Source organism: Amborella trichopoda, chromosome 8 (assembly GCF_054954075.1).
Source record: "Amborella trichopoda isolate Santa Cruz 75 chromosome 8, AtrichopodaSantaCruz75HAP2 v2.0, whole genome shotgun sequence".
Lineage (NCBI taxonomy): Eukaryota > Viridiplantae > Streptophyta > Magnoliopsida > Amborellales > Amborellaceae > Amborella > Amborella trichopoda.
In genome coordinates this window covers 8,832,730-8,860,094 of record NC_142343.1, presented here as the reverse complement: position 1 = coordinate 8,860,094, position 27,365 = coordinate 8,832,730, and the positions used below count along the sequence as shown (strand labels likewise).

Sequence of the window (27,365 nt, the reverse complement as noted above, 5' to 3'; positions counted from 1 at the left end):
TGGGGAATCTTTAGTTTCAACTCTGTCTTGGCATTGCTTTAACTTGTCCTTTTCTTCTGAGGTGGCCTTCTCCGAAATGTCAAGCTCAAAGACCTATCCTTCAATAAGTGGCTCTCGCCTTTCGGATGGGTCGGCTTTCTTCGCCTTGATCACACTTCTAGTCTGGCATTGGATGTCGGGGTTTGGCATACTAGCTGCCTTTCTGGTTTTCTCTTGAGGTACCTTTATTTCCCCAGTTGGGACGATGCTTCGTCCACCTTACCTTTGGTTCGCCCATACAGCTCTTGCTATCATTTCACTCTTCTTAAGACTTCTTGTTTTATTGCTTTTAAGCAGTAACATTGATCATCTTGCATGACGTAACCTAATTTAGGGTCTCATGACTCCCTATGCGCATCAAAGGGCTGAAATGTTTTTCTGTCAAGAAGTTGTGGATGATGTTGGTGCCATCCCTCCTTCGCCTCTCCAGTTTCTTTGCTAATGGCAAGTGTTCCATTCCTTCAACCCTTGCGCTATGCGCTATTAAAGTCTAGGAGTATGTTTTCCTTGATCACTAGCCAATTTGAACCTCTGGAATGCGTAGATGATGAGTTCACAAACAATGTGAGGACACACCTACTCGTTGTGCGCCTTTTGGCACTGCCTAGGGGCTCCATGGGTCTGCCTTATTATCATCTAATCAAGGAGTTTACTACCCTCCATATGTGCGTCGCAAACCAGTATATGAAAGGTTCAATTAGCCTTTCCCATCCTCGAGCCTTGATCCTGCAACCACTTTAACAATCAGTTTCTGGAAGGCCAGGTCCAATGGTGGATAGGTGATAATATCTGGCGATGTCTTGGAACTTTCCAAGGAGTCTGAGTCTTTGAGGCTTCCTGGATTTGGTGAGGGTCTTGCCCCCTGCTCTTAGCTTTGCTGGTCATCCTGACTGCATTATTCTTAGCCAAATATAAATGTTCTACTGTCTTTCTCTAAATGTTTCTTGTTCCACTCCCTAAGGCCATGTTTGATGCCCCAGTGTTCTAGCTATTTTCCCTGCAACCATTACTTGAGCTGTAATTCTTTGACTCGCGTGAACCATTTTTGCCTCGAATCCAGGCATTAGACATGTTTTGAATGCAGTATCGTGTGCCTTAGTAACTCTCCCCAACTACAGTCTGAACCTGAATCGTGGTCTCCTAGACCACTCTAGGGGTTAGAACTCCATGACTTTTTTCGGCATTAAGGCAATGTGGCATTGCTTATGGGTTCTTGCCATGATTGGCCGAAGAACCTTGGCAGTACGACATACAAATGCCCCTGCTTTTTTTACCCAAAAATATACATACCAAGCCAATCATTGACCTTATTATGGGCTGGTTTCTCAATTGCTCGTTTCTGGTGAGTTGACTTAATTCGTCATCTGCCCCCTTTGTGGGAGCAATAGTTGGAGTAAAAGTCACCCTAAACTCGAGTGGTACATCTCGATGAGTGACGGTCATTGTGTACAGTCTTCCGCTGTGATCATACACTATCTCAACATTTTGTTTACCTAGAGTGGCCTCAAGAGCCCTTTGCCTAGGGTTCCTTTGTTTCGTGCATGCGCCGTCTAATGGAACATTCGAGGCACCATGTTTTATTAGATTTATCCCCTTTTGGGGATATTGCATCTCAGAATTTGACATATAAGTCCTTTTTATAGCACGTACCTTGGCATATTTGTACTAGATGATGACAAAATGGGTTTTGTTCCCAAAGGATTTGTGTGTTGATGTCTGAGGTCAGAGTCCGGAAGTATGGTCGGGAGCTATAGCACTGAAGGCGACCATCCATTAGCGGGTGACCACCTCACAGATTCATGGTGGGCTTTGTGCCCTGATGCTGCTTCTGAGGGACGGGCTTTGTGCTCAGTGGCTTTATCCTATCAGGGCGTTACCATAGGCCCTTTGTTGGTTGGGCCTCATAAGGACCTCTGGATCAGCACCTATTAGGGGGTAACCGAACCTTCAGCCAAACGTTCCCTCATAGGTAAGGCCCTCAGAACTTTGGGAGTCAGAGTGGAGTGACTTGGCGGTGACACCTTGTATGTAGGTTCTAATTCACACTGACCCATCTGTGGTCGCCTTGGGTCCATGCATGTTGATTAGGTGCTGCTCGACAAACGGGAGAGGAGATAATCAAGTGGTTTCGGGCCGATATTGTGGGAAATAGCTCGGGATGCATATGACTAGCGGGGATTGTATTCTTTGTGGGCTTTGTGCCCTGATCATATCGCTGGAGAGAGGCTGAATTTGGTGGCTTTGTGCCAGTGGCCTTCCACACGCTTGATACCCTTTGCTGTGCCGTGAGCGATGATTTGGAGGGCTTTGTGCCCTAATCTTTATGTTTTGGAGACACTTGAGTTTTTGGCTTTGTGCCTGCAAGCTCCAAATGCCTTGCTCTCTTCTGGTGGCAACATGTGACACCACCACAATTCTGAGTGTGGAGAATCTGTGAGTCATCGTCACATCTTCTATTGGTTTTGATCTTTGGACCTTAAGACCTTGGACTGACAGGATGAAAGGTAATATCTTCCCTAGTGGAGTCGTCAAAGATCTGATCCGCCCAAAATGTGTCCTTACAAGTATATGATGAATTCCAAATAATCAGAGAAGACAACAAAAATGGGAGAAGAGATTCGAGTTTCTTTATTGATTTGTATGTGGGTACGAGAAGCGTTTTGAACGGTTACAAAAGGCACTTGTCGAGCAAGGAACACCCTTGATCAATTAGTCCAAAGATATCGAAAGTGTACTTAGAACAATGTAGATCAACCTTTATGGCCTCACTGGTGAGAGATATAACGGATGAGTTTTTACTGCGGTTAACCTAAGAACAATGTTTTCTTGTGCTGCTTCCTACTGCAGCTTTGCTTTGTGCTCCACTACAAGATAAAAAAAAACTTGCTAAAGGACCTGAAGAAATGGGTCATTTTCTTCTCATCAATCAGGGTCCTTTTATAGACTTTACAGAAAAATCTTGTTGAGATATTTTAGCTCGTCATGATCTTCAGGTCATCGTTCAGTTTGACAGTTAATGATGATTCAAACAGATTTGGTTGTCGAAACTTTATCCCAATCGAATCCATATCTCTGAAGTTCTGAATTTGAACTCAAACCTCCGTTCATTATTCTGGCGAGTAAAATCTTTTATAATCATTTAAACGTGTATTTGTTGAGATTTGCTACTTATTCAATCATAATGACTTTTTAATTAAGATGATTTAAAAAGGTTCCTAACTCATTTGCGGAAAAATAACAACCTCTACTAGCAAGGTTCTATTCCCAACATTTCTTGCAACTCACTTTGATTATTTATGTTTATTTAAACTTTTCTGCCTTTTTTACAACCACGGTGAAACTCCATGAGTGTCACAAAACACATGCAAACACATCCATAAACTTACACTTCCTCGCATAGACGCGCCACTTTCACTTCTTCTCTCAAGTTCAAGCAAACCTAAAGTGAAGCAATATATCAATGCATATATCGATATCCTCCTTATACAAATAGAAACCACATTTCATATCCTCCACATGAAAAAATAACCAAAAAAAAAAGATCCCTAATATTAGTGCATATATATGCCATATATCAGTGCTTTTTCAAACACTGATATATACTATAGATCAGTGCAAATATTGATATCGTCTATATGCTAAGAGAAATCATATATCAATATCTGCCATATACAAAGTAAGTTTATATATTGATATTGTCTATATGCTAAGCGAAACCATATATCAATATCTTCCATATACAAAGTAAGTGTAGATATTGATATCATCTATATGCTAAGAGAAACCATATATCAATATCTTCCATATACAAAGTAAAAATATACGAAACACACACCCCCCCCCTCCCAAAAAAAAAAAAAAGAAAAAAGAGAAAGAAAAGAAAAAACGAACCCCCAAACAAGCACACACACAAAAAAAAATGCATATATATCCACTGATATGCATTATTTTATATGTAGAAATAAACAATATATCGCTATATTTATACACTGATATACACTATGTAGTGCCGACCGCAAATAGTTGGGATAAGTCTTTGATGATGATGATGATATACACTATGTACTTTTACAATATATATCACTGCATATAACTCTGATATACACTTTATATTATTGCATAGATGGCGTATATACCAGTGCATATTTATACACTTTATGTACACTATTGTAGATCAGTGTAGATACATGCTATATATCAACGCATATACACACTGATATGCACTGTATATTAGTCTTTATACACTAATATAAACTATATATTAGTGCATATACGCACTGATATATAGCATATATATGCACTATATTAGTGCTTATATACACTATATATTAGTGTATATATAGACATATACACTACATATATGCACTGATATGCTGTTATGAATGTATATAACCTGATGTATGATGATGTATCCTTATCATATGGTTATGCTCAAGTCCTTTTAACACATAGAAGTTGAAGAAGGATCAAATAAAACAAAATGAAGAAGAGGACACATACCTGAACATCTTGTGTTGCTTTCCATAATGGATAATTGGATATACAATATGTACTATTCCCATAATACACAACCATGACAATTCTTACATATGCCATGTCAACTTCTTAAAAGTAAAATCTATGGAAAACAATGTGTTAGATAGAAGGCAAGCACACTTTCATCTAACATAGTTAATGCACTCTGCCTGTCTAATAAAAAATCGCAGTTTTCATTATCACTGTTAAGTGCAGAAGTATCACCATCATCGTCAATTTTTAAAATAAATTCTCCACCTAAAGGGTATTAGAAGCATGGTATTTGAAAATGATGTACACCCATCATCTGACACTGAAATGTAATGAAAATAATAATATTTAAGTTGTAGAAAACTACAACTCTGAAAAATAAACCGTTAATAACAATCAATTTGAATTTTTTAACCTTCTAATACATTTTGATTCCAGTATTTTCCACATATAAGTGCTTGTACTGTCTCTAGAGCCCCTAGCTAATCGTAGCTACCTAGAGCTATCGAAAACTACAAACAGATATTAGTCTTCGGACCAATATATAGATACTCATACTAGCTACCTAGACGATGCACGCACGCTACGATGGGCATATGGAACTTGCCCCAATGTGCTAAATGCTGATTCTGATGCCATTGTGGAAACAAGACTCGCCAAGATATTTGGAGCCATCTTCAAAAGGTTCAGAAACTTTGGTGCATTGAGTTGCCTCAAATTTAGGATGTTGAGATATGGATATAGTGGGAAGAAATGTTTCCCTAAATATAGGTCTAATTCTAACTTCTAAGGACGTTACTACAACTCTCATGAATGAATTCTATACTAATCCCTCGCTCTTATCATGAGTGCCTGGTGGTTCCTTAAATTTATACTTATTAGAGAGATCATGAAATACTTGATACATCGTCTTATTTGTTGCTTTGCATCATTACCATAGATTTGGGAATAATAGAATTCCACTAACTTAAGTATAGAGCGATGATCATTGACAAATGCAATAGCCAAATTGTATATCTTCTAATACCTGTCAAACTTTTCTTTCAACTTGATTACCTTGGAACTAGTATGCTCATATGTAATCATGCTCTATCCCATTAAAGACGAATGATTTCACATACCTCAAGGAAATAGAGATTCTCTGGTGGATACTTAGTTCTGGAAAATAAATTATATGTATAACATCATAAAATCGTTTCTGACAATCACATATTTCTTTTGCTCTTTCCTAATCACCTCAGTTGGTACCAAGTTGGACATCAATTCATGCTTTGCAAATCGAGTTAACTACTTACTGCAATTTTAAGGCAACCTCTCGCGTTTTATATGTTAAGTTCTATCTAGTTGGTACATCAAGATATATGGCTTTCTAGTTTGAACTAAGTAGGTTGATTGCCTCAATACACTATTCTTGCTTGCTTGTGAACCTAAATATGCTTGCTACTCTCATGGATTTTGTTAGCCACCTCTTGTATGAACTCTAATCCATCTTGCACGATAAGGTTCAAAATATGCGTACAACAGCTAATGTGAAACATCTTATCTTTAAGTGCAAGTGATGAATTTCGCGATAATTGACTTTGAGGGATGATGCAACATCATTGATGCATTGTGTACAATAAAGAAATGTTTGTCAATGTTTTTGATAAAGTTGACCATTTGCATTGATAATAATAAGAGATACAAGTGAGAGAACAAAACAAAATTAGGCATTCCCACTGGGTGCCCTTTACAACCCCTAAGGGTATACGACAAATTAGAAATAAAAGGAACATTGTGCGCTTGAGAATCGTCTCTGGGCTCCTGAGGATAGTTTAGGCTAGCTCCCTCCCTAGATAGAGCATCAGCCCCTCCCCCACCGACTCAACTTTTCAAACCTCCCCATTATTGCCCCCCTGTACTTCCTCTGCTCCTCTCTCCACGTGTCCCATCAAGCCTGCCAACTCTCCCCTTGAGCAGTGTGTGCAGCCTCCACCTCCTCACCACGTTGCTCTATCCTTTCCTCCATCTCTCCCATGTCCCCTCAAGCCTGCCTACTCATTTTTTGGGCATCCCTCGCCACCTTTATCCTCCCTCCACCTGTCCCGGTGCTCCTTCCCTTCTCTCTCTTCTGAGACAGCTGCCAACTCGCCGACTTTGCCGCCCCTGCCTCCCACCCAGCTGTCCCAGCTTCCTTCACACTCCCTCTCCTCCCCGTCGCAGTCTGACTTAGACGACTCCCTGCAGCCCAACCCCCCTAATGTCAAGGACACTCAGCTGCCCTTTGTCGGGTCATCTGTTTTCCCTCCATCCTTCTTGCCTTTTCCTATCTTCCTCACTCCATCCTTCTCTCCTACCCCTGAGAACATGTCAAATCGCCATGTTCCCCCCTCTTTCGCTCTCCTATTGAGGGCGACATTTCGAGTCCCCCCTGCCCCTTAATCACTGAACCTCAGCCGGTCCGGTCTTACTGCCCTCTTTCCCACCCTTCTTCTTTGCTCCGTGTTATTACCTCTTCAACCTCCCAAGCTCAAACCACCTCTCTTTGCTGGTGGCCTTAAAACCTTCGCCTCCCCCTTCCCTGCCTACGATCCCTTGCCCCTCTTCCAATCCTTTCTCCCTGCATTTCTTCCCCCTTACCCTAGTAGCAACCCTCAAACCTACCACCGGAAGTTCCTCCCCTATTAGCCTTGCCCTCAACCAGTCAACAGACAATGACCCTGCTCCTCTGGGCTTAGTTGTTGTACATACCATGGACCATCCCCCTCGACACCCTACGTTCATCGCCAACTTGCTGGGCCCACACCTTATGTTCACCCCTCACCTCGTACAAGTTCACAGTGTGCATACCCTCCATGTGGCTTGGCCCCCTTCCACTCCTGTGTTGTTCTCCTCTTTTTCCTCTGTACAGACCAATCATTACATTACCTACCTCCCTTCTTTCTATAACGGGACCCCTTCCTTCGCTCTCCCCTCTCCTCTTGATACCTCAGCACCCTTTGCTTCTCCCCCTCAAATTCCATCAATCCCGAACAGTAACCCTAACCAATTTCAACCTTCGCAATCTCTTCAGCCCCTCCCCACACTACCTCATAATCTCTACCCCTCAAATTCTCCCCCAGTGGATCAGGAAACAGAGCCCCTTGTGACTCCTGCAACTCCCATCTCTCCCCCTCTGGCCTTCAAAGCAACATAGGAGGTTGACCGAGATGGGACAAACAGGGACGAGGAGAGGATGATTGAAATATATAGAGTAATGGGTTTTGAATATGAAGGACCCGAAGGACCGACTCACAAGCAGAATGCAATCTTTTCACCTCAATTCCTTTTGCGGGACGGCCCACAGATAGCCTCTTCCCTACTTCCAACTCAACTTCTTTGAGGAGGTCCCCCAGACTGGCTTCCACCTCTTTGCGCAGTCTTAAAAAATGAAGTTGCTGGTTTGGAATGTTTTAGGTCTGGGACAACCTTTCAAGAAGGAAGCGATCAAGTACCTAACATCTAAACACTCTCCTGCAATACTTGCACTCATTGAAACCAAACAACCTGAGCCTGACCAACAACTCATTCGCCAGTTATGGGGTAGAAGACCTAGCCAGGGGATCTCTCTAGCGGCGAATGGGGCCTCAAGAGGCATTTGGATTGTTTGCAACCCCTCAGACCACATTTTGAATTCCTCTCACATTGGGGATTTCTCTGTCACTGTTCTCTTAACTAGCACCTCAGATGGGTTACCATGGAATTCACGGCCATCTATGGTCCAAACTCACCAACTCTAAGAAATAGGCTCTAGTCAAAGTTGGAACTGGTAGCGTCCCTTCCTCACCCTATTTGGTGTTTGGGAGGAGACTTTAATGTTATCCGATGGTCCCATGAGAGAAACTCCTCAACATCCATTTCCTAGGGAATGAGGGACTTCACTGATTTCATCAACCAGAATGAACTCTTGGACATCCCACTCCAAGGCAGTCAGTATACGTGGTCCAACCACGCAACCAATCCCACCCTCTCTAAACTAGATAGGTTCTTTTTCTCTCTGAATTGGAAAGAACACTTTCCGAGATCCTTAGCAATGGCTCTACCCATTTTGGACCACTGTCCCATTCTTCTAGACACATTGGCTATTAAGAGGGACCCAAGACCCATCCTCTGGCTGCAAGAGGAGTCCTTAAACTCTCTCATCCAAATTTGGTGGAACTCTTATTCTTCACTCGTCTCGGGTAAAGCTGGTTACATTCTTCAGACTAAAATCCAACTCCTCAAAGCCTCTCTCAAGTCTTGGAGTAGGTCAATCCCTAGCAACTTCTCCCAACAAAAATCGTCGCTATTGGACACCATTCAGACACTTGATCGTCTCAAGGAGTCTAGACCACTAGACGCTTTAGAGCTTGATCTCAGAAACAAGACAACTGAAATACCTTTCCACTTTCAAAAAAGAAGAGATATACTGGTTCCAGAGATCAAGAGTCAAGTGGTTAAAAGCGGGAGACCTTAACACCGCCTGTTTTAATCGGATAGCCAATTTTTGAAGGAGAGACAATTCTATCTCGATGATCAAAAACAACAATTGCTACTTAACTCAACTTGAAGAAATCGAACAAGCCATTGTAGATTTCTTTAAATCTCTATACACAGCTCCTCCTGATCCTAAACCAAAAATGTCTTCCCTCGACTTTTTGAACCTCATTGATGATAGAGCCACATGGTTAGAGCAGCCATTCACAGAAGTAGAGATCCAGCAAGCTATCAATGCTCTAGCCAAAGATAAAGCCCCTAGCCCCGATGGTTTCCCGATAGCACCCTTTAAGGCCTTCTAGGATATTCTTCGTCTTGATTTCAAAAACTTCTTTGAGGAATTCTTTCTTCGAGAAAAACTTCATAAAGCAATAAAAGCTACATCCCTAGCCCTAATTCCCAAAATGGAAGGGGCTGAGGAGATCAAGGACTTCCGTCCAATCAGCCTTTTGAACTTAACCTACAAAATACTTGCCAAAGTCCTAGCGTTAAGGCTTCAACAAGTCCTCCCCTCCATGATTTCTTCATCCCAAACTGCATTCATCAAAGACAGACATATCCTTGACGGAGCTTTAGTGGCTCATGAGTGCATCCATACAAGACACCTGAACAAAAAGCCTAGTCTCATATTGAAAATAGATTGGGAAAAAGCTTATGACCACGTCGATTGATCAATCTTAGAGGAGATTATGGCCACAATGGGCTTCCGAAACCGTTGGAGGATGTGGATGAGAGGGTGCTACTCACACCCTCACTTCTCAATTCTAATAAATGGAACCCCAAAAGGTTTCTTCTCATCCTCTATGGGTCTTCGTCAGGGTGACCCCCTCTCCCCTATCCCCCTTCTTGTTTGCTATTGCTATGGAAGTTTTCAGTCGTTCTATCTCCTGGGTGTTCCAGGCAGGACTACTCTCTAGCTTCAGGAGCAGTAGACACAGCCCAACAGTATCCCATCTGCAATATGCGGATGACACTTTGGTGTTCTTAGACGCATCTTCAAGTGAAGTGGATACCCTAAATCTCTTCCTCAAATGCTTCCAAGCAGCAATAGGTTTCAAAGTCAACATGGAAAAATAAAAAATGATGGGAGTAGCAATTTCAAATGCAGAGATAAGAGCGCTTATTCCAAACTGGGAATGCAAAGTGGAGGATCTCCCTACAACCTATTTAGGACTCTCTCTTGGACTAAGCAAACCCAAAAAAAGACAATGGTCCCAAGTCCTAAATAGGGTTGACAGACGCTTGGCAAGTTGGAAAGGTAGACTCCTCTCTATGGCAGGGAGGTCGACCCTGATTAAAGCCACCTTATCAAACTCCCCATTCTATCTCATGTCCCTCTTTCATATGCCTGCTCAAGTGGCTAATCGCTTGGACCAACTTATGCAAAATTTCTGATGATCGGGGCAGGCTGAGAAGACAAAATTCCATCTCATTGCATGGGATAACATGTCTTCCAAAAAATCAGGGAGGTCTAGGAATCAGGGTACTCAGAAAACATAACCTCGCTCTCTTAGGCAAGTGGTGGTGGCGTCTAGCAACCCATCCTGACTCTCTTTAGGCTCAAGTCCTAAGGAACAAGTACAGGATACCTGAAGGAGTTTGGGTGCCAGAGAAGACCCAGAGACATAACGTCTCATGAGCATGGAAATCCTTTTCTTCGGCCTTGTCTCACTTCAAAAAATACATTAGATTTCACCGTAGAGAAGGTTCCCGTGTGAGATTCTGGTCAGACTTATGGATAGGTACATCAACTCTGGCCATAAACAAACAATCAACAGTGGCTGAGGACTTGGTCTTATCAGGAGAACGAAGAGTCTGGAATCCATCTTTTCGGAGGAACCTAATTGAAGAGGAGATCAACCATTTTCAATTGCTCATAACAGGTCTTTACTCTCTCTTTAGTCCTAACCAAGGGAGAGATGCTATGGTCTGGACACCCACTCCATCGGGTATGTTCTCAGATGCCTCCTTCCATAAAATCCTTTCTCAGCCTCCCACCCTTCCGGGCAACCCCATCTCGGTGGAATCAAAAGTGTGGTCTACCATCGCCCCACCTAAGGTCCAAACTTTCAATTGGCTAGCCTGCTCCCACAGAGCCCTCACAACGGACCACCTCCAAAAGAGAAGGATTCCTATCCCCAACACATGCGCATTATGCCAAAATGAGGAGTCAAATTCCCACTTATTCATACACTGTGACTTCTCTGAATTTTGGGGCAAAGTATTGCAACTCTTTAGCATCAAATGGGTCACTCCCTCTACTGTCAAACCACTCATCTCTTATGGCCGAAGGCTGGCAGAGTCCTTTGGAAGGCTACCTTAGGGGCAACCTTATGGACCATTTGGATGGAAAGAAACAATAGAATCTTCCGAGGTTCAAAACTACAAGTTTCAACACTCCTGCACAAGGCAATTTCCATGGTTACTTTCTGGGCCTCGAACCACAAGGTCTAGTCGGGTATACGAAGGAGTCTGTTCTTTCCCCAATGAAAAAATATCCTCCATCACCACCCACGACAGCCACAAAGATCCAGCATTTGGCAACTACGACCAGAAGGAATCATTAAGTTAAATTTCGATGGTTGCTCCTTCGGGAATCCTAGCCCGATTGGGGCTAGGGGGTCTTTAGAGACCACCAAGGCAATGTACTGCTTACAGTCTCAAAGCATCTTGGCTTCAAGGATGCACATAACGCAGAAGCCTTGGCTCTCATTTAAGGCCTGAAAAAGTTCAACCGCTCTTGGAGCTTACATCTCATCATAGAAGGAGATTCAAAATATGTTCTCTCATGGGCTCGTAGAGCTACCTCTCTGCCACCTAACCACTATCTTTGATGAAATTGACCATATTTCCAAGGATATGGACGTCTCTTGGAGGCTTATATGGAGGACGTCCAACGACTTCGCAGATTGCTAGGCAAAAGAGGGAGCTAGTATGCAAGCACATAATCAAACCAAGGTCGACTTCTTTTTTGCACAAGACCTTTGACACAACTCTTCAACAAAGCGTATTAGTTAGCAATTTTAGGCCTCTTGTAAATTTTGTAATTTTTTAAAGCTTCATGTAAATCCTTTAAATCAGGCAGAATCTATAAGCCCCCTTTTTTGTATATGATACGCTGACTGTTATTTACCGATCCACCCCTAACGAGTGAACTCAGACTTGCCAATTCTTGTACACAGCAATTTTAGTAATACAATGTTAACTTTATCTCAAAAGAAAAACGTTTGCTTCTTTATGGGTATGTCTTCAGGAGACATGGATTCTGCTACTAAGGAGGGCAAGCTCAACAAAGATATTGTCTAGTCTCCACGGGGAGGGGATAGAACAAGAGGCCCAAGCGAAAGTATTTCTGGAGTCCCCTTCTACCAACACCTTAGTATTCTAGTTGGGATCGAATCTTCTAAGGCCCTCGCGCAAAGCCTTAGCCTCAACACAAGTGGAGTCCACAATACCAATGAGAACAACAGAAGAAAGGAGAGTTAATCCATAGGAGTTCGTATATATGCCTCCAACACTGAAGGGTCCTGGGTTGCCAAGAGGACCCTTCAAAATTTAATTTAATCACCTCAGATTCTGGCGGTCTCCACAAGGAAGCACGGAAGAACCTCGGCGTCCTGAGGTAGAGAAGATCCTGGCAATGCTGGTGAAGATCCGTGAATTAGAAGAGAGAGAAGCTTTTGTGATTAAGGGCCCAAAACGTAACCAGGAATCTTCTCTTCTTGATGAAAGTGGAGATGGAGGCTCTTTCCCCTCTAAAAATCCTGTTATTCCTTTCAATCCAAATAACCCAGAGGGTGGCAAAGATGGAGGCTCCCCAAAGAAGGTTCCTAGATTTGTTCAAAGGGGTATGAAGACAAAATAAGAAGAGGTGAGAGATTGACTGGGGAGTGATCCACATCCAGCTAAAGAGGGGGAGAAGGTCATTCCAAAGGGACGAGGCCACTTCACAACAAATGAATAGATGACGGTTGGTTTCTTCTGCTATACAACACATAATACATCGATTAGGCATTGGAACCTCCCTACGCTGTAACAGATCAAGAGCAAGGGCCCCTTCGTGAGTTGCAATCCAAATAAAAATATGGATTTTGAGGGGGTAAGAAAGAGCACCCGACCTTGTTTACAGGGGGTGAGTTGGCCAAAGGGGGAGAGGAAGGCAAGGAAAGGCTTTGGTAGGAGGTAACAATGAAAGAACCAGCGGGGGAAGGCGACAAAACATTCTTGTCTTCCCCTGAAGATGATAGAAACTTTGAGTGAAGCAGGGTTGAGGGTTCCAGAAATTGGTCGAACTCGTTATCAGCTATTGGTCGCCTGAAATTTGGTTTCCAAGCTCTCGCATTATTTGGTCCAGCAACACTCTCGACCATATAAGACGAGCGGTTGTGAGCTAGAAGGAAAAGTGAAGGATACTGGTCCTTGAGAGCCGATGATCCAACCCAAATGTCATGCCAAAATCTGACCCTTGAGCCCCTTAGTGGGATGCAGCGAATGTGATTGAGGAACAGTTGGCGACAGTGTAGCAATGACCTCTAGAATCCATAGATGTTGCTTCCTGTCTTGCATGAGGCGAGCCATTCATGGTCGTCAAGACAATACTTGCGCTTGACCACCTCTCTCCAAAGATGATTTGGGTTGGGTAGCGAAACGCCACCACCATTTCTCCATCAAAACTAGATTGGTGGTCCTAAGATTCTGAATGTCAAGAACCCCCTAAGGCTCTAGGTAGGCAAACCTTAGCCCACTTAATGAGGTGAAATTTGTGGGCTCCTTCATCGAACCACATAAAGAATAAGGACATGAAGAAGAGGGGAATACTCGAAATTGTGGCCTTAATAAGGGTTACTCTACCAGCCAGGGAGAGAAACCACCTTTTCCACGATGCTAGTCTTTCTACTTTGTCGAGGACTGGGCTCCAATGCTGAATTCTAGGAAGGCCATTGCAAAATGGGAATCCTAGGTATGAAGAGCGTAATGGGAATCCTAGGAATGAAGAGGGTAATGCATCAACAATGTATCCCCACCAGTGTTTCAAAAAGCGTTAGGCAGCAACTAGGCGGTCGGGGGGGTCCAAACTGCCCAATGACTAAGCGAGCACCCAGAACCTAGGCAACCTAGTAGAATTTTTTTTTTTTTTTTGGGGGTTTTGTCTTTAAAATAGCCTCAAATGGGTTTTAGGTTTCAAATGAACCTAAAACCCACAATTTTGCCGCTTTAGTATTAAAAGAATGACCCAAAAATACCCTCAAGAAGTCGCATTTCTCCCCCTGGGTGAGGCGCAGGCCCTGGGTGGGCGCTCGACGGGGCGACTAGGCGAGTTCAAGCAGGCGTCTAGGGATATCCGCCTAGTTTGGCCGCCTAGGCCTGGGCGATGCGCCTAGGCCTTCTGAATTGCTTAGGCACTGGGCGGTCCGCTTTTTAAAACTATGATCCCCACGCATTGGCATAACTTTGGATCGCATACTGTTCAAGGCAAATCCTAGTCATCTTAGCCTTTTTTAGGTTCACCCTAAATCCTGAAGGCATCTGGAAGCATTGAAGAAAAAGCATTAGAAAGTTGACATCATGTAGCGAAGCATTGCAGAATAGGACCGTATCATCAGCATATTGGAGGTGGGAAATCAAAGGACCCGCAAGGTTCACTTGGAATCCTGAAAGGTGGCCCGCATTATAAACCCGAGAAATTGAGGCACTAAAGACCTCAGCCACAATAGCAAAAAAGAAAAGAGAGAGACGATCCCCTTGACAACGACCTTGCAATGCTTGGAAGTAGCCATTGGGTGAACCATTAATGAGAACCGAAAACTAGGGGTTGGAAATACACCCTTGTATCCTTCCTACGCCAATGAAGCCCAAAGCCCATTCTGGACAAGGTTTCATCTAGGAGTCCCTAGTCTAAATGGTCATAGGCTTTGTCCCAGTCTAATTTGATGATCAAGCCCGGGGACTTCGAAATAGACCGGGAGTGAATACATTCATGGGCTACTAAGGCCCCATCAAGGATCTGGCGGTCCTTCATAAAAGTCCGTTGAGAAGAGGAAGTCACCTGGCTAAGGACGAGCTTGAGACGAGAAGCCAATACCTTATAGAGGAGACTTGAAGTCCTTGAGCTCCTTGGCTCCCTTTTTCTTGATAATAAGAGCAATAAAAGTTGCGTTCATCGCCTTGTGGATAGTGGCTCGAGAATAGAATTCAGAAAAGAAAGCCTTGATGTCAGGTCTAAGGGTGTCCCAGAACCCTTTGAAGAGGCCTGCAGGAACCCCATCAGGGCCAGAAGCTCCGTCTCCATTGAGGTCATTGATTGCCTGGATCACTTCTTCATCAGAGAAAGGCATCTCCAAAGAGGCGGCAGTCTCGGGGATGATAGAAGAGAAGGAGAGATCATCCATTACTGACTTGAGGCCTGAAAGGGAAGATAAGAGATTGGAGAAATTGAACTGCTTCTACCTCAATAAGATGGGGTTGGTCTACAGATTGGTCCCCAACCATCAAATGGGTAATCAACTTCTCTCTTCTTTGGCAATTAACATTCTTATGGAAATAGGTAGTATTTTGATCGCCAAGCTTGAGCCATTTTACTTTGGCCCTCTGAGCCTAATGGATCTCTTCTTTCTTGGGGCACTGATATTGAAATTTGTTGTTGGATTGGGATTCCAATTCTTAAGGGGAAAGAGGTCTTGTTTCTTCAATGGAGTCCCACTGCTGAATTGAGAAGGATTATTTTTTGTGGCGGAAATTCCCTGGCAGCTGAGAGTTGGAGTTTGTTTTGCAACACAAAACCAGCCCATCCATTGACAAGGGGAATGAAGGATTCCCATTGCGATTGGACCAGAGGAGCAAGGCTAGCCTCCTGAAGCCAGGAGATCTCGAATTGAAAGGGTTTGGGCCCTCGAGGAAGGGCTTGGGTATTTAGGAGAATAGGTCTATGGTCCGAGATGGGCTTCGGCAGCCCCCGAGAATGGGTTCTAGGGAAAGCTTGATCTCAATCCAGGGAAGTGAGAATTCTGTCTAGTTTTGAGAGGCTCGGGTTGTCAGAGTGGCTAGACCAAGTAAATTCCATGCCTTTCAAAGGAATATCCAGGAGATTGTTGTGGGCGACGAAGTCCGAAAATTGGACCATCGATGGGGTAATACGATCACGGGAATTGCATTCATGAGACCATCCAGTAAGATTAAGTCCCCAACTAAACACCACGATCAGGAAAGAATGTTTGCTGCTGATTGTAACTCTCCCAGAAAGGCCAATTTTTCAGTGTCTTCATGTGGTCCATAGGCCACAGTGCACTTCCATTGAAAGGAGTCAGTGATTCTAGATTGCCTGATTTACTCACATTGTTCATGCGTAGCTTCCTTGGATAGTTGGATATTGCTTCATTCCTATTTCTTATGCTGGAGGCAGGCTATGCGGGAGTAAATTGAATCATTAGAGCTAATTGATACTTGCCATCTGATACTACTGCCAAATGGAGCATCTATTGTTCGAAGCAAAGGTGTTTACTCTATAAGGCTCCAACCTGATTGTTCTATCTGCATGAGACACTCCAAGTGCACAAGGGTGCGAGCATGAGTGTGCTTGGATTAGTAAAGTGACCTTTTCACCGGTAGCCAATGACTACCGTTAGAACCTTTGTTGCTGTTGCCTCAATAAATAATTGGGATATTTCTTTTTTTGGATAATATTGTGATATATTTCAGATGGCGTCAAGAATGCTTTCTTAAGAGATCTTAAGGAGACATGACAAAATGTATTTCTTGCCTGTCTACAAAAAATTTGCTTGTTATGGAAAGCTTTACATGGGATGAAACAAGCCACCCAGGGTCTTGGTTTGACCATTGGAGATGAGTTATTAATTGAGCCGATTAACTTAAAGCCATAATGACCACTCATTGTTCACTTGACGTGCATCAGCGCAGTTTTTCTTCTTGTGTATGTTGATGATCTCATTAATGGAGATGATTCAGCTGGAGTTCAGGCATTAAAGGGGGTTCTTGCCAATTCATTTAAAATGAAGGGCATGGGTCATCTTTATAATTCTATGGGGCTAGAGTTTATTGCGTATTTTATGGGGCTAGAGTTTCATTGCACTTCACAAGGTTATTGGATTGGACAACATAAACATGCTCAAGGTCGATAAAGGTTGCCCATCCCACAAATTCAATGACTATTATAGCTTAATGAGAAGTATTCCTAAAATGATATCACTCATCCTTCTACCTATGAATGGAGTGCTAGAAAGGAGTAGAGTAACTGAAAATTCGCCTATAAAGGAGGAGTTCAGGGTATTGTCAGTAGGGTCCCATAACACCCAAATACCTCCTAATGCCCCATTTGCAAGTAAAGAGACCCACTGGTCTACCCCAAACCTGGCAAATGAGACGAAGGTTAGGCTCTAGTAGTTTAGTTTCACGAAGGGCTAAAATCGTAGGGGAGAGTTTGGAGGTAAGGTTCTTGACAGCATCCTTTTTGAAGGATTGTCCTAGTCCTCTAACATTCCAAACAAGCAACTTCATCTTTTGGGAATGAGTGAGGAGGAGGAGGCCAGTCTGGGAGACCACCTTGGGAGGTCCGTGGTGAGAGGAGAGGGGCGACTCTCAACAGGATTCCCTACAAAGTTTAAGGAGGAAAAGAGGTTGCAAAGCTCTCTCTGACCTCTGAATCGCACCTGCATCCTGCTTTGTGCGTCCGCCGTAATGAATATGTGAGCCGGTCCCTCAGATCCATCATATTCGAATCCCATCAATTTGTACATATCTTCTAGCCTGTTAGTCCCATCCCTGTCGACCTCCTCTGTGTCGTCGCCAACCAGGGAGGGAGAGATGGGTTCCGAAACTATCTTTGGGGGCTCATACATGGGTCCAGCCAAGGTTGGAGTCTTGGGAGACTCTGTTTCAGAATCTGCCAACTGGGGGGGGTTGGAGGGGTAGACGTCAAGGGGAAGGAAAGGAAGGGGTGAAGCAATATTTGGAGGAGAATCCAGTGACGGGGGGGAAGATGCAGGGGGCAAAAAGTTAAGCTGTTGGGGGGTGAGGGTCAGAGGTTGGGGTTGGGTCATAAGGTAAGTAGGTATGAAGGGTTGCAAAAGGGAGGTTGACAAGGGTAAGCAAAAGAAAGGGCGGGGAGGAAAGTGAGAAAGTGGTGTGTCTGAATCGAGGAGTAAGTGGAGAACAGGAAAGGGGAAGAGGGGGGCCAGGCAACATGCAGAGTGCGAACACTGCGAATGTGTACAAGGTGAGGGGTAAAAGAGAGGTGGGGTGCAAGCAGGTTCGAGATCGAAGCTGGGTCAGGGGCGTGTGATCCATCATAAGAGCAGCGACTATAACTATAGGGATAAGGTCGTAGTTAGTAGTCTGGTTAGAAGGGTTACCGACCGGCAGCTTCAGCTTCTGGCTAGGCTGGAGAAGTTCAGCGAGATTAAGAGGGCAGAAGGTAAGGGAGAGGGGAATATGGGGGGGGGCAGCAGTGGCCAATTGGGTGGGGTTAGGCAAAAGAGGGGGGTGGGAGGTTAGAGAGGAAAGGTCAGAGTCGCAGCGAGATGGGGAAGGGGTGAAAGGGTCCTAATCACCAAAGATTTGAGAGAGGGTGGTAGCGGGGGGGGGCAGAACTGGTGTCGGTGGAGTGGTTCAAAGGGGTGGAGGAGTAGCGGGGGGGGGGGGGGGGCAGAACTGGTGTCGGTGGAGTGGTTCAAAGGGGTGGAGGAGTCCAGGGGGTTGGGTACAGGAGGGGGTAAGGGTAGGTCGAACAGGGGTGGCAGAGGAGTATAGGGCTTAGAGGGAGAGGAGAAAAGGCCGGAGTCAACTTCTTGACGAGATAGAACAGAGGGAGTGGTAGGAGAGATGGACGGTGGAGGCGAAGCGGTCGAGGCAGGAAGGGTTGGGGAACAGGAATGGTCAGCAGAGAATTAATAAGCACTGGCTCCGACCAGGACACGTAGGGGGACACCTGTGGGGGAGGGAGACTGCTGCCGTGACGAGTGGGTTGCAGTCTGGGACAGAAGAGGGAAGGAAGACGATTGTGGCAGGAGTTGAGAGGACGGGGGCAAGTCAGGTGACGAGTGGACAGGGCTGAAGGGCTCAAGGGTACACTTGGAGTGGCCTGGTGTAAAGTAAGAGAGAGACAGGACAGAATGGGGGGGAAGAGTAGAAAGGGCCGGGTCAGTCTTGTGGGCCAAGAGAGAGTGGGGAAGAGGTAGAGTCAACTAGGGCTTCTTTACTGGGTCGGTGAGAGAGGGGGGAGACAAAGGGAGAGAGACGTCGAAGGGGAGCCCGATCGCGGCATCTTCAAAGGAGTTTAGATAAGAAAGTAGCGGGCCCATATGCTTCCCAGAATGATTTGAGGCCGAACCCTTTCGCTTGGATCGATCAAGAGACTTTTCCAACGGGCGCCAAACAGACTTCGTCTGTGGTTGTTTCCCCGGGTAGCTCATCAAAGGAAGGGTGTCGCTTACAGTGACACTTTTTCCTAGTCACCAAAGTCCAGGGTTGAGCTGAGGTTTCCGGTGACGAAAAAAGGTCGGCATGCTGAAAAAACTGTGGAAAGAGGGGCGAAGCCGATGACCACGAGATGGAGACTCGGTAGTAGAGATCTTCCACCTCAAGCCAAACTAATTGTGGGATTCGCCTAGTGTCTAGAACCTCCATTAGTAATTGTATGGAACCTAAAGGCAGAGTTTCCAGAGAGGTCCAGTGAATAAAGACAAGAGAGCCACAGGCTGCCGCCACTCTCCGAAAGGTTTGAGGTGACCATGTGTGAAGGGGAATGTGGCACAAAGTGAGCCAAATTCTTTGTTTCCTAAAGGAGCCTTCTTTAGGCGACCACTCCCGAAGAACACAAGATGCTCCTTTGAAAGAAGGGCTTTTAGCTTCCTGTAAGGCAAGTTTTGCTGCTGCAGGTGCTGGAAAGGAAAACAGGAAGTCACCTTTAGAGAGACGTCTACAAGTTAGGTTTGGCTCCTTCCAAAGGCTCCTGGCCCAGCTTTCAATCCCTCTTTGGTCGTCGTGTTCGGATTTGAAACTACCTACTAAAGATGCCTGAAATTTAGATATGTTTCTCACTGTATCTTCCACAAGGGAGGAGATGCAGAAAGGGAGGTAGGGAGAGCTGGCGGAGGAGCTGGAAGAGTCACTTCAGGGCAAGGGGGGAGGGGGAGGGGGAGAAGGTTTAGAAGAGGTAACTACTTTACCAAACGAAATTTTGAGGGTGTGCAACAACGCCAACAGGTTGGGCTTGGCAATGGGTGGAAGAGGAGGAGAGATTGCTAGGCTACATTTGAGGGGGTAAAGATGGGTTTTGGGGTACAAGTCATAGATGTCGTTTCAGCTGAGAGGAAGAGGGTGTTGGTGGTTAAAGGCGCTCACGGTAGAGGGGAGGAGAATATGGCGGTCTCTAGTTCTCGTCTCTTCCCCTCTTCCCCTCTTCCTAACATTCTTTTCTGTAAGTTTTAATGCATCGACAAAGCTTGGTGTCTTTCGTCCTCAAAGAACGACAGGTTGGACAAATCCCCATATTTGTAAGGCAAATTCTAGATCTTGAACACGAACTAGATGCAAATGTGGAAAGAGATCTCGAAGAGAAATTCCCCCGTACCCATTTGGCAAAAATAGTCCTGCAGCAATGTGTATAAACACGACCACGAAGGTTTGGTGCCAGCCCATACTGGAGTACAAATTGCAAGGGCAGCTCCCAAGCAACCGCAAAGAACAAAATGCCTTGAGAAGACAGCCAAGAAGATATCCTTGTATTAACCGGGTATTGCATCAAAGGTCTTTTGATGCCATTATGTTGCGATGCATGTGATGGAACGAAGTGCAACAAGCCGTAAAAGTGCATGACGGGGTGTGTGGTTCGCACCAAACTGACCCAAAGTTGTACAAAAGGTTGAAGCGCCTCGGATATTATTGGCTGTCAATGGCCTCCTATGCCATTAAATATGCCAAGAGATTCCATATATGCCAGATTCATGGTGATTTGATTCATCAAGTACCAGAACCTCTAGACACCCAATCGTGACAGCGTGGCTTCCTTTGGGTGGGGGATAGATGCCATAAGCCCCTTTGATCATCCATCAGCAAGTCTTCATGCTTACATTTTGGCCTCAACAAACTAATGCTCAAAATGGGCTAAGGCGATCCCTCTAAGGCAAGTCACGGCTAGGGCGGTCCACAACTTCGTGAAACATCATCATTTATCAGTTTAGAATACCAGAACGAATCCTCTCGAACAACAGGTCGCCTTCCAAATTATTTAATAGACCGGCTTTTGAGCCAGTTTCACATAGATTGGAGATACACAACAGCCTACAACCCAAAAGTGAGCGGACAAGCAGTGGCGTTTAATTAAATGCTAGATAAAGTCCTAAAGAAGACACTCTTGGAGTCTAAAAAGGATTGGCACGAAAGATTGCCTGGAGTACTATGGGCCTACCACACCACAATGAGAATAGCCATGGAGGATAGGCAGTATTCCATCTCAAGTTGAAATTACTGTCTTTGAGAATTGTAGTAGATTCCAAGCTATGAAAAGAAGATGGTTGTGGTTAGAGGAAATGAGGCCTTAGAAGAGAAAAGGCTATTGTCTCAGCAAATACTTGAGGCTTGCCAAGCTCGGATAAGCACAAAAAGGTCAAAATAAGAACATTTAAGCAAGGGGAATTAGTCTTGGTAATTAGGTGTCCCATTGCAAAAAGGGGGAAATTTGGGCCAAAATGGGAAAGACCATTCATTGTGAAAGAGGTATATTCTTGTGGGGCCTACCTTGGCTCAAAGCAATGGAGAGGATGTAATGCCTCCGATCAATGTTCGTTTTCCAAAGAAATACTATCCATAAGTATGGTTCTTTTTATCCTAACTGAAAAATATTAAAGTACATAGCATTCAATCCCGGTTGCATGACGTTGCATGAACATAAACTGCATGGAAAAAAAATTGTGGCAAAAAACTAAAAAGGCGCTATGAATAAATATGAACAGAATTGTCCCTATTGCATGACAATAAAATACGAAGCGATGCCCATCCCGCATGACATACAAATATGTGGTCGGCTCGTGAATAAAACAAATACATGACTTGAAGAGTAATAACTATTTCAAAAACAAATCACATAACAAGATTCATAAGGAAAGACCTCTCCAAAAATGTTTAAAGGACACTAAGTCAAAAGGGTCGACCATCAAAACAAAGTATACATGGTCCAGAAGGAAAAAAAAAAGAACAACAAAACAAGGAGAAAGACGTGAACCCATCATTCGAGACAGTCTTGACGCTCCTTTATAGCGGCTATTAGGCCATGATAAGAGGCTTTGCTCGTGGTAATCTCAGCATGAAGTTCCTCTTTTGCCATAAGAGCTGCAAGATGGTCATGAAGCGCAGCATCCTTGGCTCTTTCTAGTTCTTGGACCTGGTACTCGATCTTCTCATGCAATCTTCTCTCCTCAAAGGCAGCTGATTGCTTCAACTGAAGTTTGACCTCAGCATCTGCAAGGGCTTTTCTCAATTCTTCCACCTCTCGTAAGCATTCTACTTCAGCAAAGTGAGCTGATGCCTCTTTTGCTTTTTGCTCATTAAGCACCTGCATTGTGGAGGCATGTTGTTTCTCCAAATTTTCGAGGGATGAGGAGCATGCAATTAATCGTGCTTCATGTTCTGCAGCAATGCTTGCATACTCCATCCTTAAGCAGAGTCTCTTGGCTTGTGCCTGTTTTGCCATCTGTACAAACCTGGCCATTTCGACATGGATTACCACAGTCGGAATGCCAGCTTTTTCTACTAAAGCCAAGTAACTCTAAAGCTGCCTCTGCCTTGGGTAGGTTTTGGACCTTCATGCTTTTCAACTCTTCAATAACAAAAGCATATGCCTTCCGGCCCATGCTTAAGTCATAATCTTCTTCATCCTCCTCAGGTCCCAAAAGGGATGTTAGCATATGGGACGAAGGGATGGACTATAAATAGGCAGGAGTATCGCCTTCAGGCATTTCGATTTCAGGAAGTTCAAGAGAAGCAATGCTTCTAGATATAGCAACTAGCTGCTTAGCGGCCCCTATTATAATGATCAGGAAGAACGGTAAAGAAAGCTGAGGAATGGACCGAGTGCAGTAAAATATAAGAAGACAAGTGGTTACCTTCTTCAGTCTCTTCCATCATAGGATGGAAAGATTTCAGAGCATGTGGTGAAGGTCCCTCGATGGTAAGAGGCTCTAAGGGCAAGGGATTTGACTCCATAGGAGCGCTAACGGTTTCTAGTGTCTCTTTGAAGGCAATTGGAATTAATGGGCCCAACACACCTGCATGGTGTAAAAAGAGATAAGAAGAGAAGTATAAATGCATAATAAGTGCAAGACAAAAAGAATATACCTTCTCCAGCATCAACAATCGAGGCATGCAAAGATTCATGAATGGCCAGTGAAGGCACTGAGGCAAAAAAGACTAGGGAAAAAAAGAAACTAGGTGAGAACAAGGATCATGAAGCATCCCTCTGGTTCAAGAGAATTACTACTTACATAGTAAAGAGCGTGCAGATGGTTCCCTATCCTGTGTTAGTGAATGTGAGGTAGTTCTTACTTCTTGATGATGAGCCATACAATCGTGAACCCACCTTATGGACTTTACGAGTAAAAGGGGGAACACAGTATGACTCTAGATTCGATGAAAAAAAGGGTAAGAGGTTAGCCTCAAAAAGAGTTTATGGAAGAGTGTAACGAAAGTCCTAATTGGCCTTCATGTGGGCTTATTTCCGGAGATTGATATTGTGGAAGTCTGGTTGATAAGGGCCGGATGTCCACAGCATCTGAACCATGAACCCACTCTTTGGTAATGATCAATGCAGGAAGCAATTTGGAACGAGACCAGCTGGAAAGCATGTCATCTACAATGAAAGAAGGATGATTAGGTTTTCGAAAGGTGGGACGCCTAAATACGTAGGGTGGAATGTCATCAACATCAGAGCCTTTTCTCAACTAATTGAAGTGAGCTACACAAATCTCAGTCCACCATTCTGCTCTACTAAGGGCCATACCCTCAGTGAGACCATAAATCCCCATATTTTTCTCATTGCTTCCAACCATGTCCTTTTGGGCCTACCCCTTGCCCTTTTTTAGCCTTCCACTCGAACTAACTCACACCTCTTGACAATTGTTGTACTGGGTCTGTGCTGCACATGGCCAGCCCACCTAAGTCTACTTTCTCTCATCTTGTCACCTATTAGTGTCACACCTACATTCTCTCGAATGTGTCCATCTATTTTAAGTCGTATGATAATGGCGGACACCTAAGGCCATGCCACAAAAGGACACCAGGAGTATAATTTTTTAGTGCTAATTCACTCAGCTCTGGGTATTGGGTCATACTTTTTATAACTTCCCCCAAATCCTCATCATCAACAAAGTCCCCAACTGAAAATCCTATAGGTACTGCCCTTTCAGAGCTAACTTCTTCCGGAGCTGCTTCAGTAGAGGAAGGCGGTGTATATCGATGCACATTTTCCTGGAACGGAAGGCTTAGTGGGATGGTCACTTCGTTTGGTGGTAGGTTTCTTTTGGAACCTTTTGGATGGAATTGCCTTTTTTCTTTTATCGCTTGACCAACAATGTAAGAGGCATCTTTGTTATGGAAGTCGTTTTGTCTCTAGTTGGCCCTGAGGAAGGGCCGGTGGCGTGGATGCCATTATCTGAAGAGGGTGAGACCCTTCCACCTCCATGCATTGGCATCCGCTTGTTATGTACAAATAAATGTGAGGTGTCTCGATATCAGTTTCTTTGTCACCCCTATTGGTGGCTAGCTTCATTGTAGAGATCTCAAAAAAATATATAAAAAAAAAAAGGGATTTAGAAAAAGTTGATTTATGGTTGGAGACATTTTAGAAAAATCCAAAAAAAGAGGAAAATATCAAAATGAGGCATATGACAAGAAAAACTCACAAATCATAGAAAAAAAAATCCAAATTACATACATAATTTTTATACACATTTTTTAATTCTTTTTTTAAGCGACCCAAGTACTTGGCTCGTCAAGGAGCCAAGTCCACTCAATCACTACTTAAATTGATAATCTAATTATCAATTCAACTAACTCTAGTTCCAACTATCCAGATTTGAGGTTGGACTTGACAATGAACTTTCTCGCTTGTCCTTGTATGTCATCACAATAGAAGTTTATATTCAATAAGACTTATATATAGTACACTCTTCCTGTCCAGATAATAAACATAACCACTATTAGAACAATAACACTAATATTCATGGCTTCCAAGTTCCCGAGGAGTCCATTAGAATGCTTAGTTGATAGATATGCAATTCTCTTGAACAAATGTAAAATGAACTAATTCAACACAAACAATACAATCAAGCAGCCGAAAAGTATTTGCAGCAGAGATAGCATTAACAATTAAAAGAATATAGTAAAAAGATAAAGTGAAGCCATAAAACTCACATAGTTATAGTTAAGTCTTATGTTCCGAAACTTACTAAATGAAGGCACCACAGAGGTTGTTTGAAGTGAGGAAGATGATGAAGGCTTGGTTGCAAGCGAGAAGCTTGAAAGATTACTTGTAGAAGCTGCTGTGGTGCTGGTGTTGGTGGTCGTGGCAGTGATGGTTGAAGCTGTGGTGGTCTTGGTAGAGATGATTTTGCTATCAGTTGCAGATGCAATAGCAGGTGTTGCAACTGATGATGATGAAGATGAAGAAAAAGAAAACCCAAAAGAAGGCAATGCAGGAGAAGTAGAAGCAGAGGTTTGAGAGGACATCAGTGAAGGTGCCCCAGAAGTTAAAGGAACCACAGTACCAGTAGTAGAGAGAGAAGAAGAGGCAGTTAAAGGAACCGCAGTACCAGTAGTAGAGAGAGAAGAAGAGGCAGTAGAGACTCCAAGTGTTGGAGTTGCAGGTTTTTGAAATGAAAAACCAGTAGACCCAGAAGTGGGATTCTGAGAAGTTGATAAAGGAGATGACTGAGTTCCTGATGGGAGACCTGAACCAGAGAACAAAGAAGAAGATGAAGAAAACAAAGGAGAACCTAGGGAGACAGGGGAACTTGATGAAGATGCACCAGTTGAAGATGTCAAAGAAGCAGAAGTTGAAGAGAGCTTAGATGCACCAGAGCTTGGAAATGAAAACAAAGGTGAGGGAGAGGAACTTGAAGCAGGGAATATGGAGGGAAATTGAGAACTCAAAGTTGAAGAAGACAAAGAAGCAAGCGATGGGGTGGTAGTCGAAGAAGAAGAAGGGGTTCCAAATAAAGCCTTAGCAGTTGCAGGCGCAGAAGAGGGAGGTCCAAATGAAAACGCAGGAGTGGAAGATGATGAAGTTGCAGGAACCGAAATGCCAAAATTAGGGCTTGAACCTGCCGTTGCAGGAGCCACCGAAGGAGAAGGAGAGGAAGAAGAAGAAATAGAAAAATCAAAACCAGCGCTTGAAACAGCAGTTGCAGGAGCCATGGAGGCCATGGAGGAAGGAGACGATGAAGAGGAAGACGAAGCAAATGCAAAAGAAGAAGGCTTCAAAGCCGAGGATCCAGAGAAGGAAAACGAAGGTGCAGAGGATGGAGGGTTCTGAAATGAAAAACTAGGGCTTGAAGAAGCAGAAGAAGACCCCATGGGAAATGCAGAGAAAGCAGGAGATGCAGATGATCCTGAGCTCAAAGAAGAAGAAAAAGAAGAACCAGATGCACCAAATCCAAAACCAGAAGCCGACGGATTAGTAAAAGAAGAGGAAGAAGAGCCAGATGTACCAAAGGAAAACGCAGGAGCAGAAGAAGAAAATGGAGAGGCAGAAGAAGGGAGAGAAAATGTAGAGGGAGAAGAAGAAGAAGAGAAGGGTGCAGAGCTAGACTGGGCAAACGAGAAGGTAGGGGTCGTAGTAGATGAAGAAGAGGAAGACGAAGAAGAAGAGAGGTTGAAGCCTGTAAAGGAAAAGCCCGCCATTGATGAAAGCCTGGAAGTTGAAACTTCGAATTTACAGGTTTGGCCGCCAAAAACCTAGGGTATAGATGATCGGTACAGTCCACAAAATCCCACCATAACAATTCACAAAAGAGAGGGAAACCCGGGGCTCGCTTGGAGTTCTCCGTTTCGTACTGACGCGTCGAAATTCATTCAATTTACCGGATAAATATCTTTCTTATAAAGTAGTCTCCTAGTATATAATATGGAAAAGTCTTTTTTTTTTTCTTTTAAAAAATAGATAGAGCGATTTTTGTTTTTTTAGGTGCGGTTTCTATGCGGTTGCAACCTTAAACAATCCGATTAAGGCGCACCTTAAAATTTTATTTGTGATTTTGTTGAAAAAATTTCTTAGTGTTATCTTATAATTTTTCTTCGTATCTAATTAGAAATTTTAAAAT

General features: G+C 43.9%; 1 protein-coding gene across 9 annotated transcripts in view; it reads right to left on the bottom strand.

Annotated features, from left to right (window-relative positions):
* Positions 1-27,139, bottom strand: part of EMB2766 (structural constituent of nuclear pore) — a 47,717-nt gene extending 20,578 nt beyond the window's left edge. For 2 of the 9 annotated variants that reach the window (XR_016061521.1, XM_088874851.1), the window contains exons 1-2: positions 25,494-27,132; positions 23,154-23,315 (exon numbers count right to left, since the gene is read on the bottom strand). Coding sequence is in view for 4 of the 9 variants with exons in the window: in XM_088874851.1 (XP_088730977.1) it covers positions 23,154-23,315; positions 25,494-26,946 (1,615 nt within the window). In the remaining 5 variants the exon portion in view is untranslated. Of the gene's footprint in view, positions 1-3,425; positions 3,479-22,097; positions 23,072-23,153; positions 23,316-25,493 lie in introns of those variants that run through there. The other 7 variants (XM_088874852.1, XM_088874853.1, XR_016061523.1 and 4 more) reach the window with 7 other exon arrangements.
* Positions 27,140-27,365: the final 226 nt, after the last annotated feature.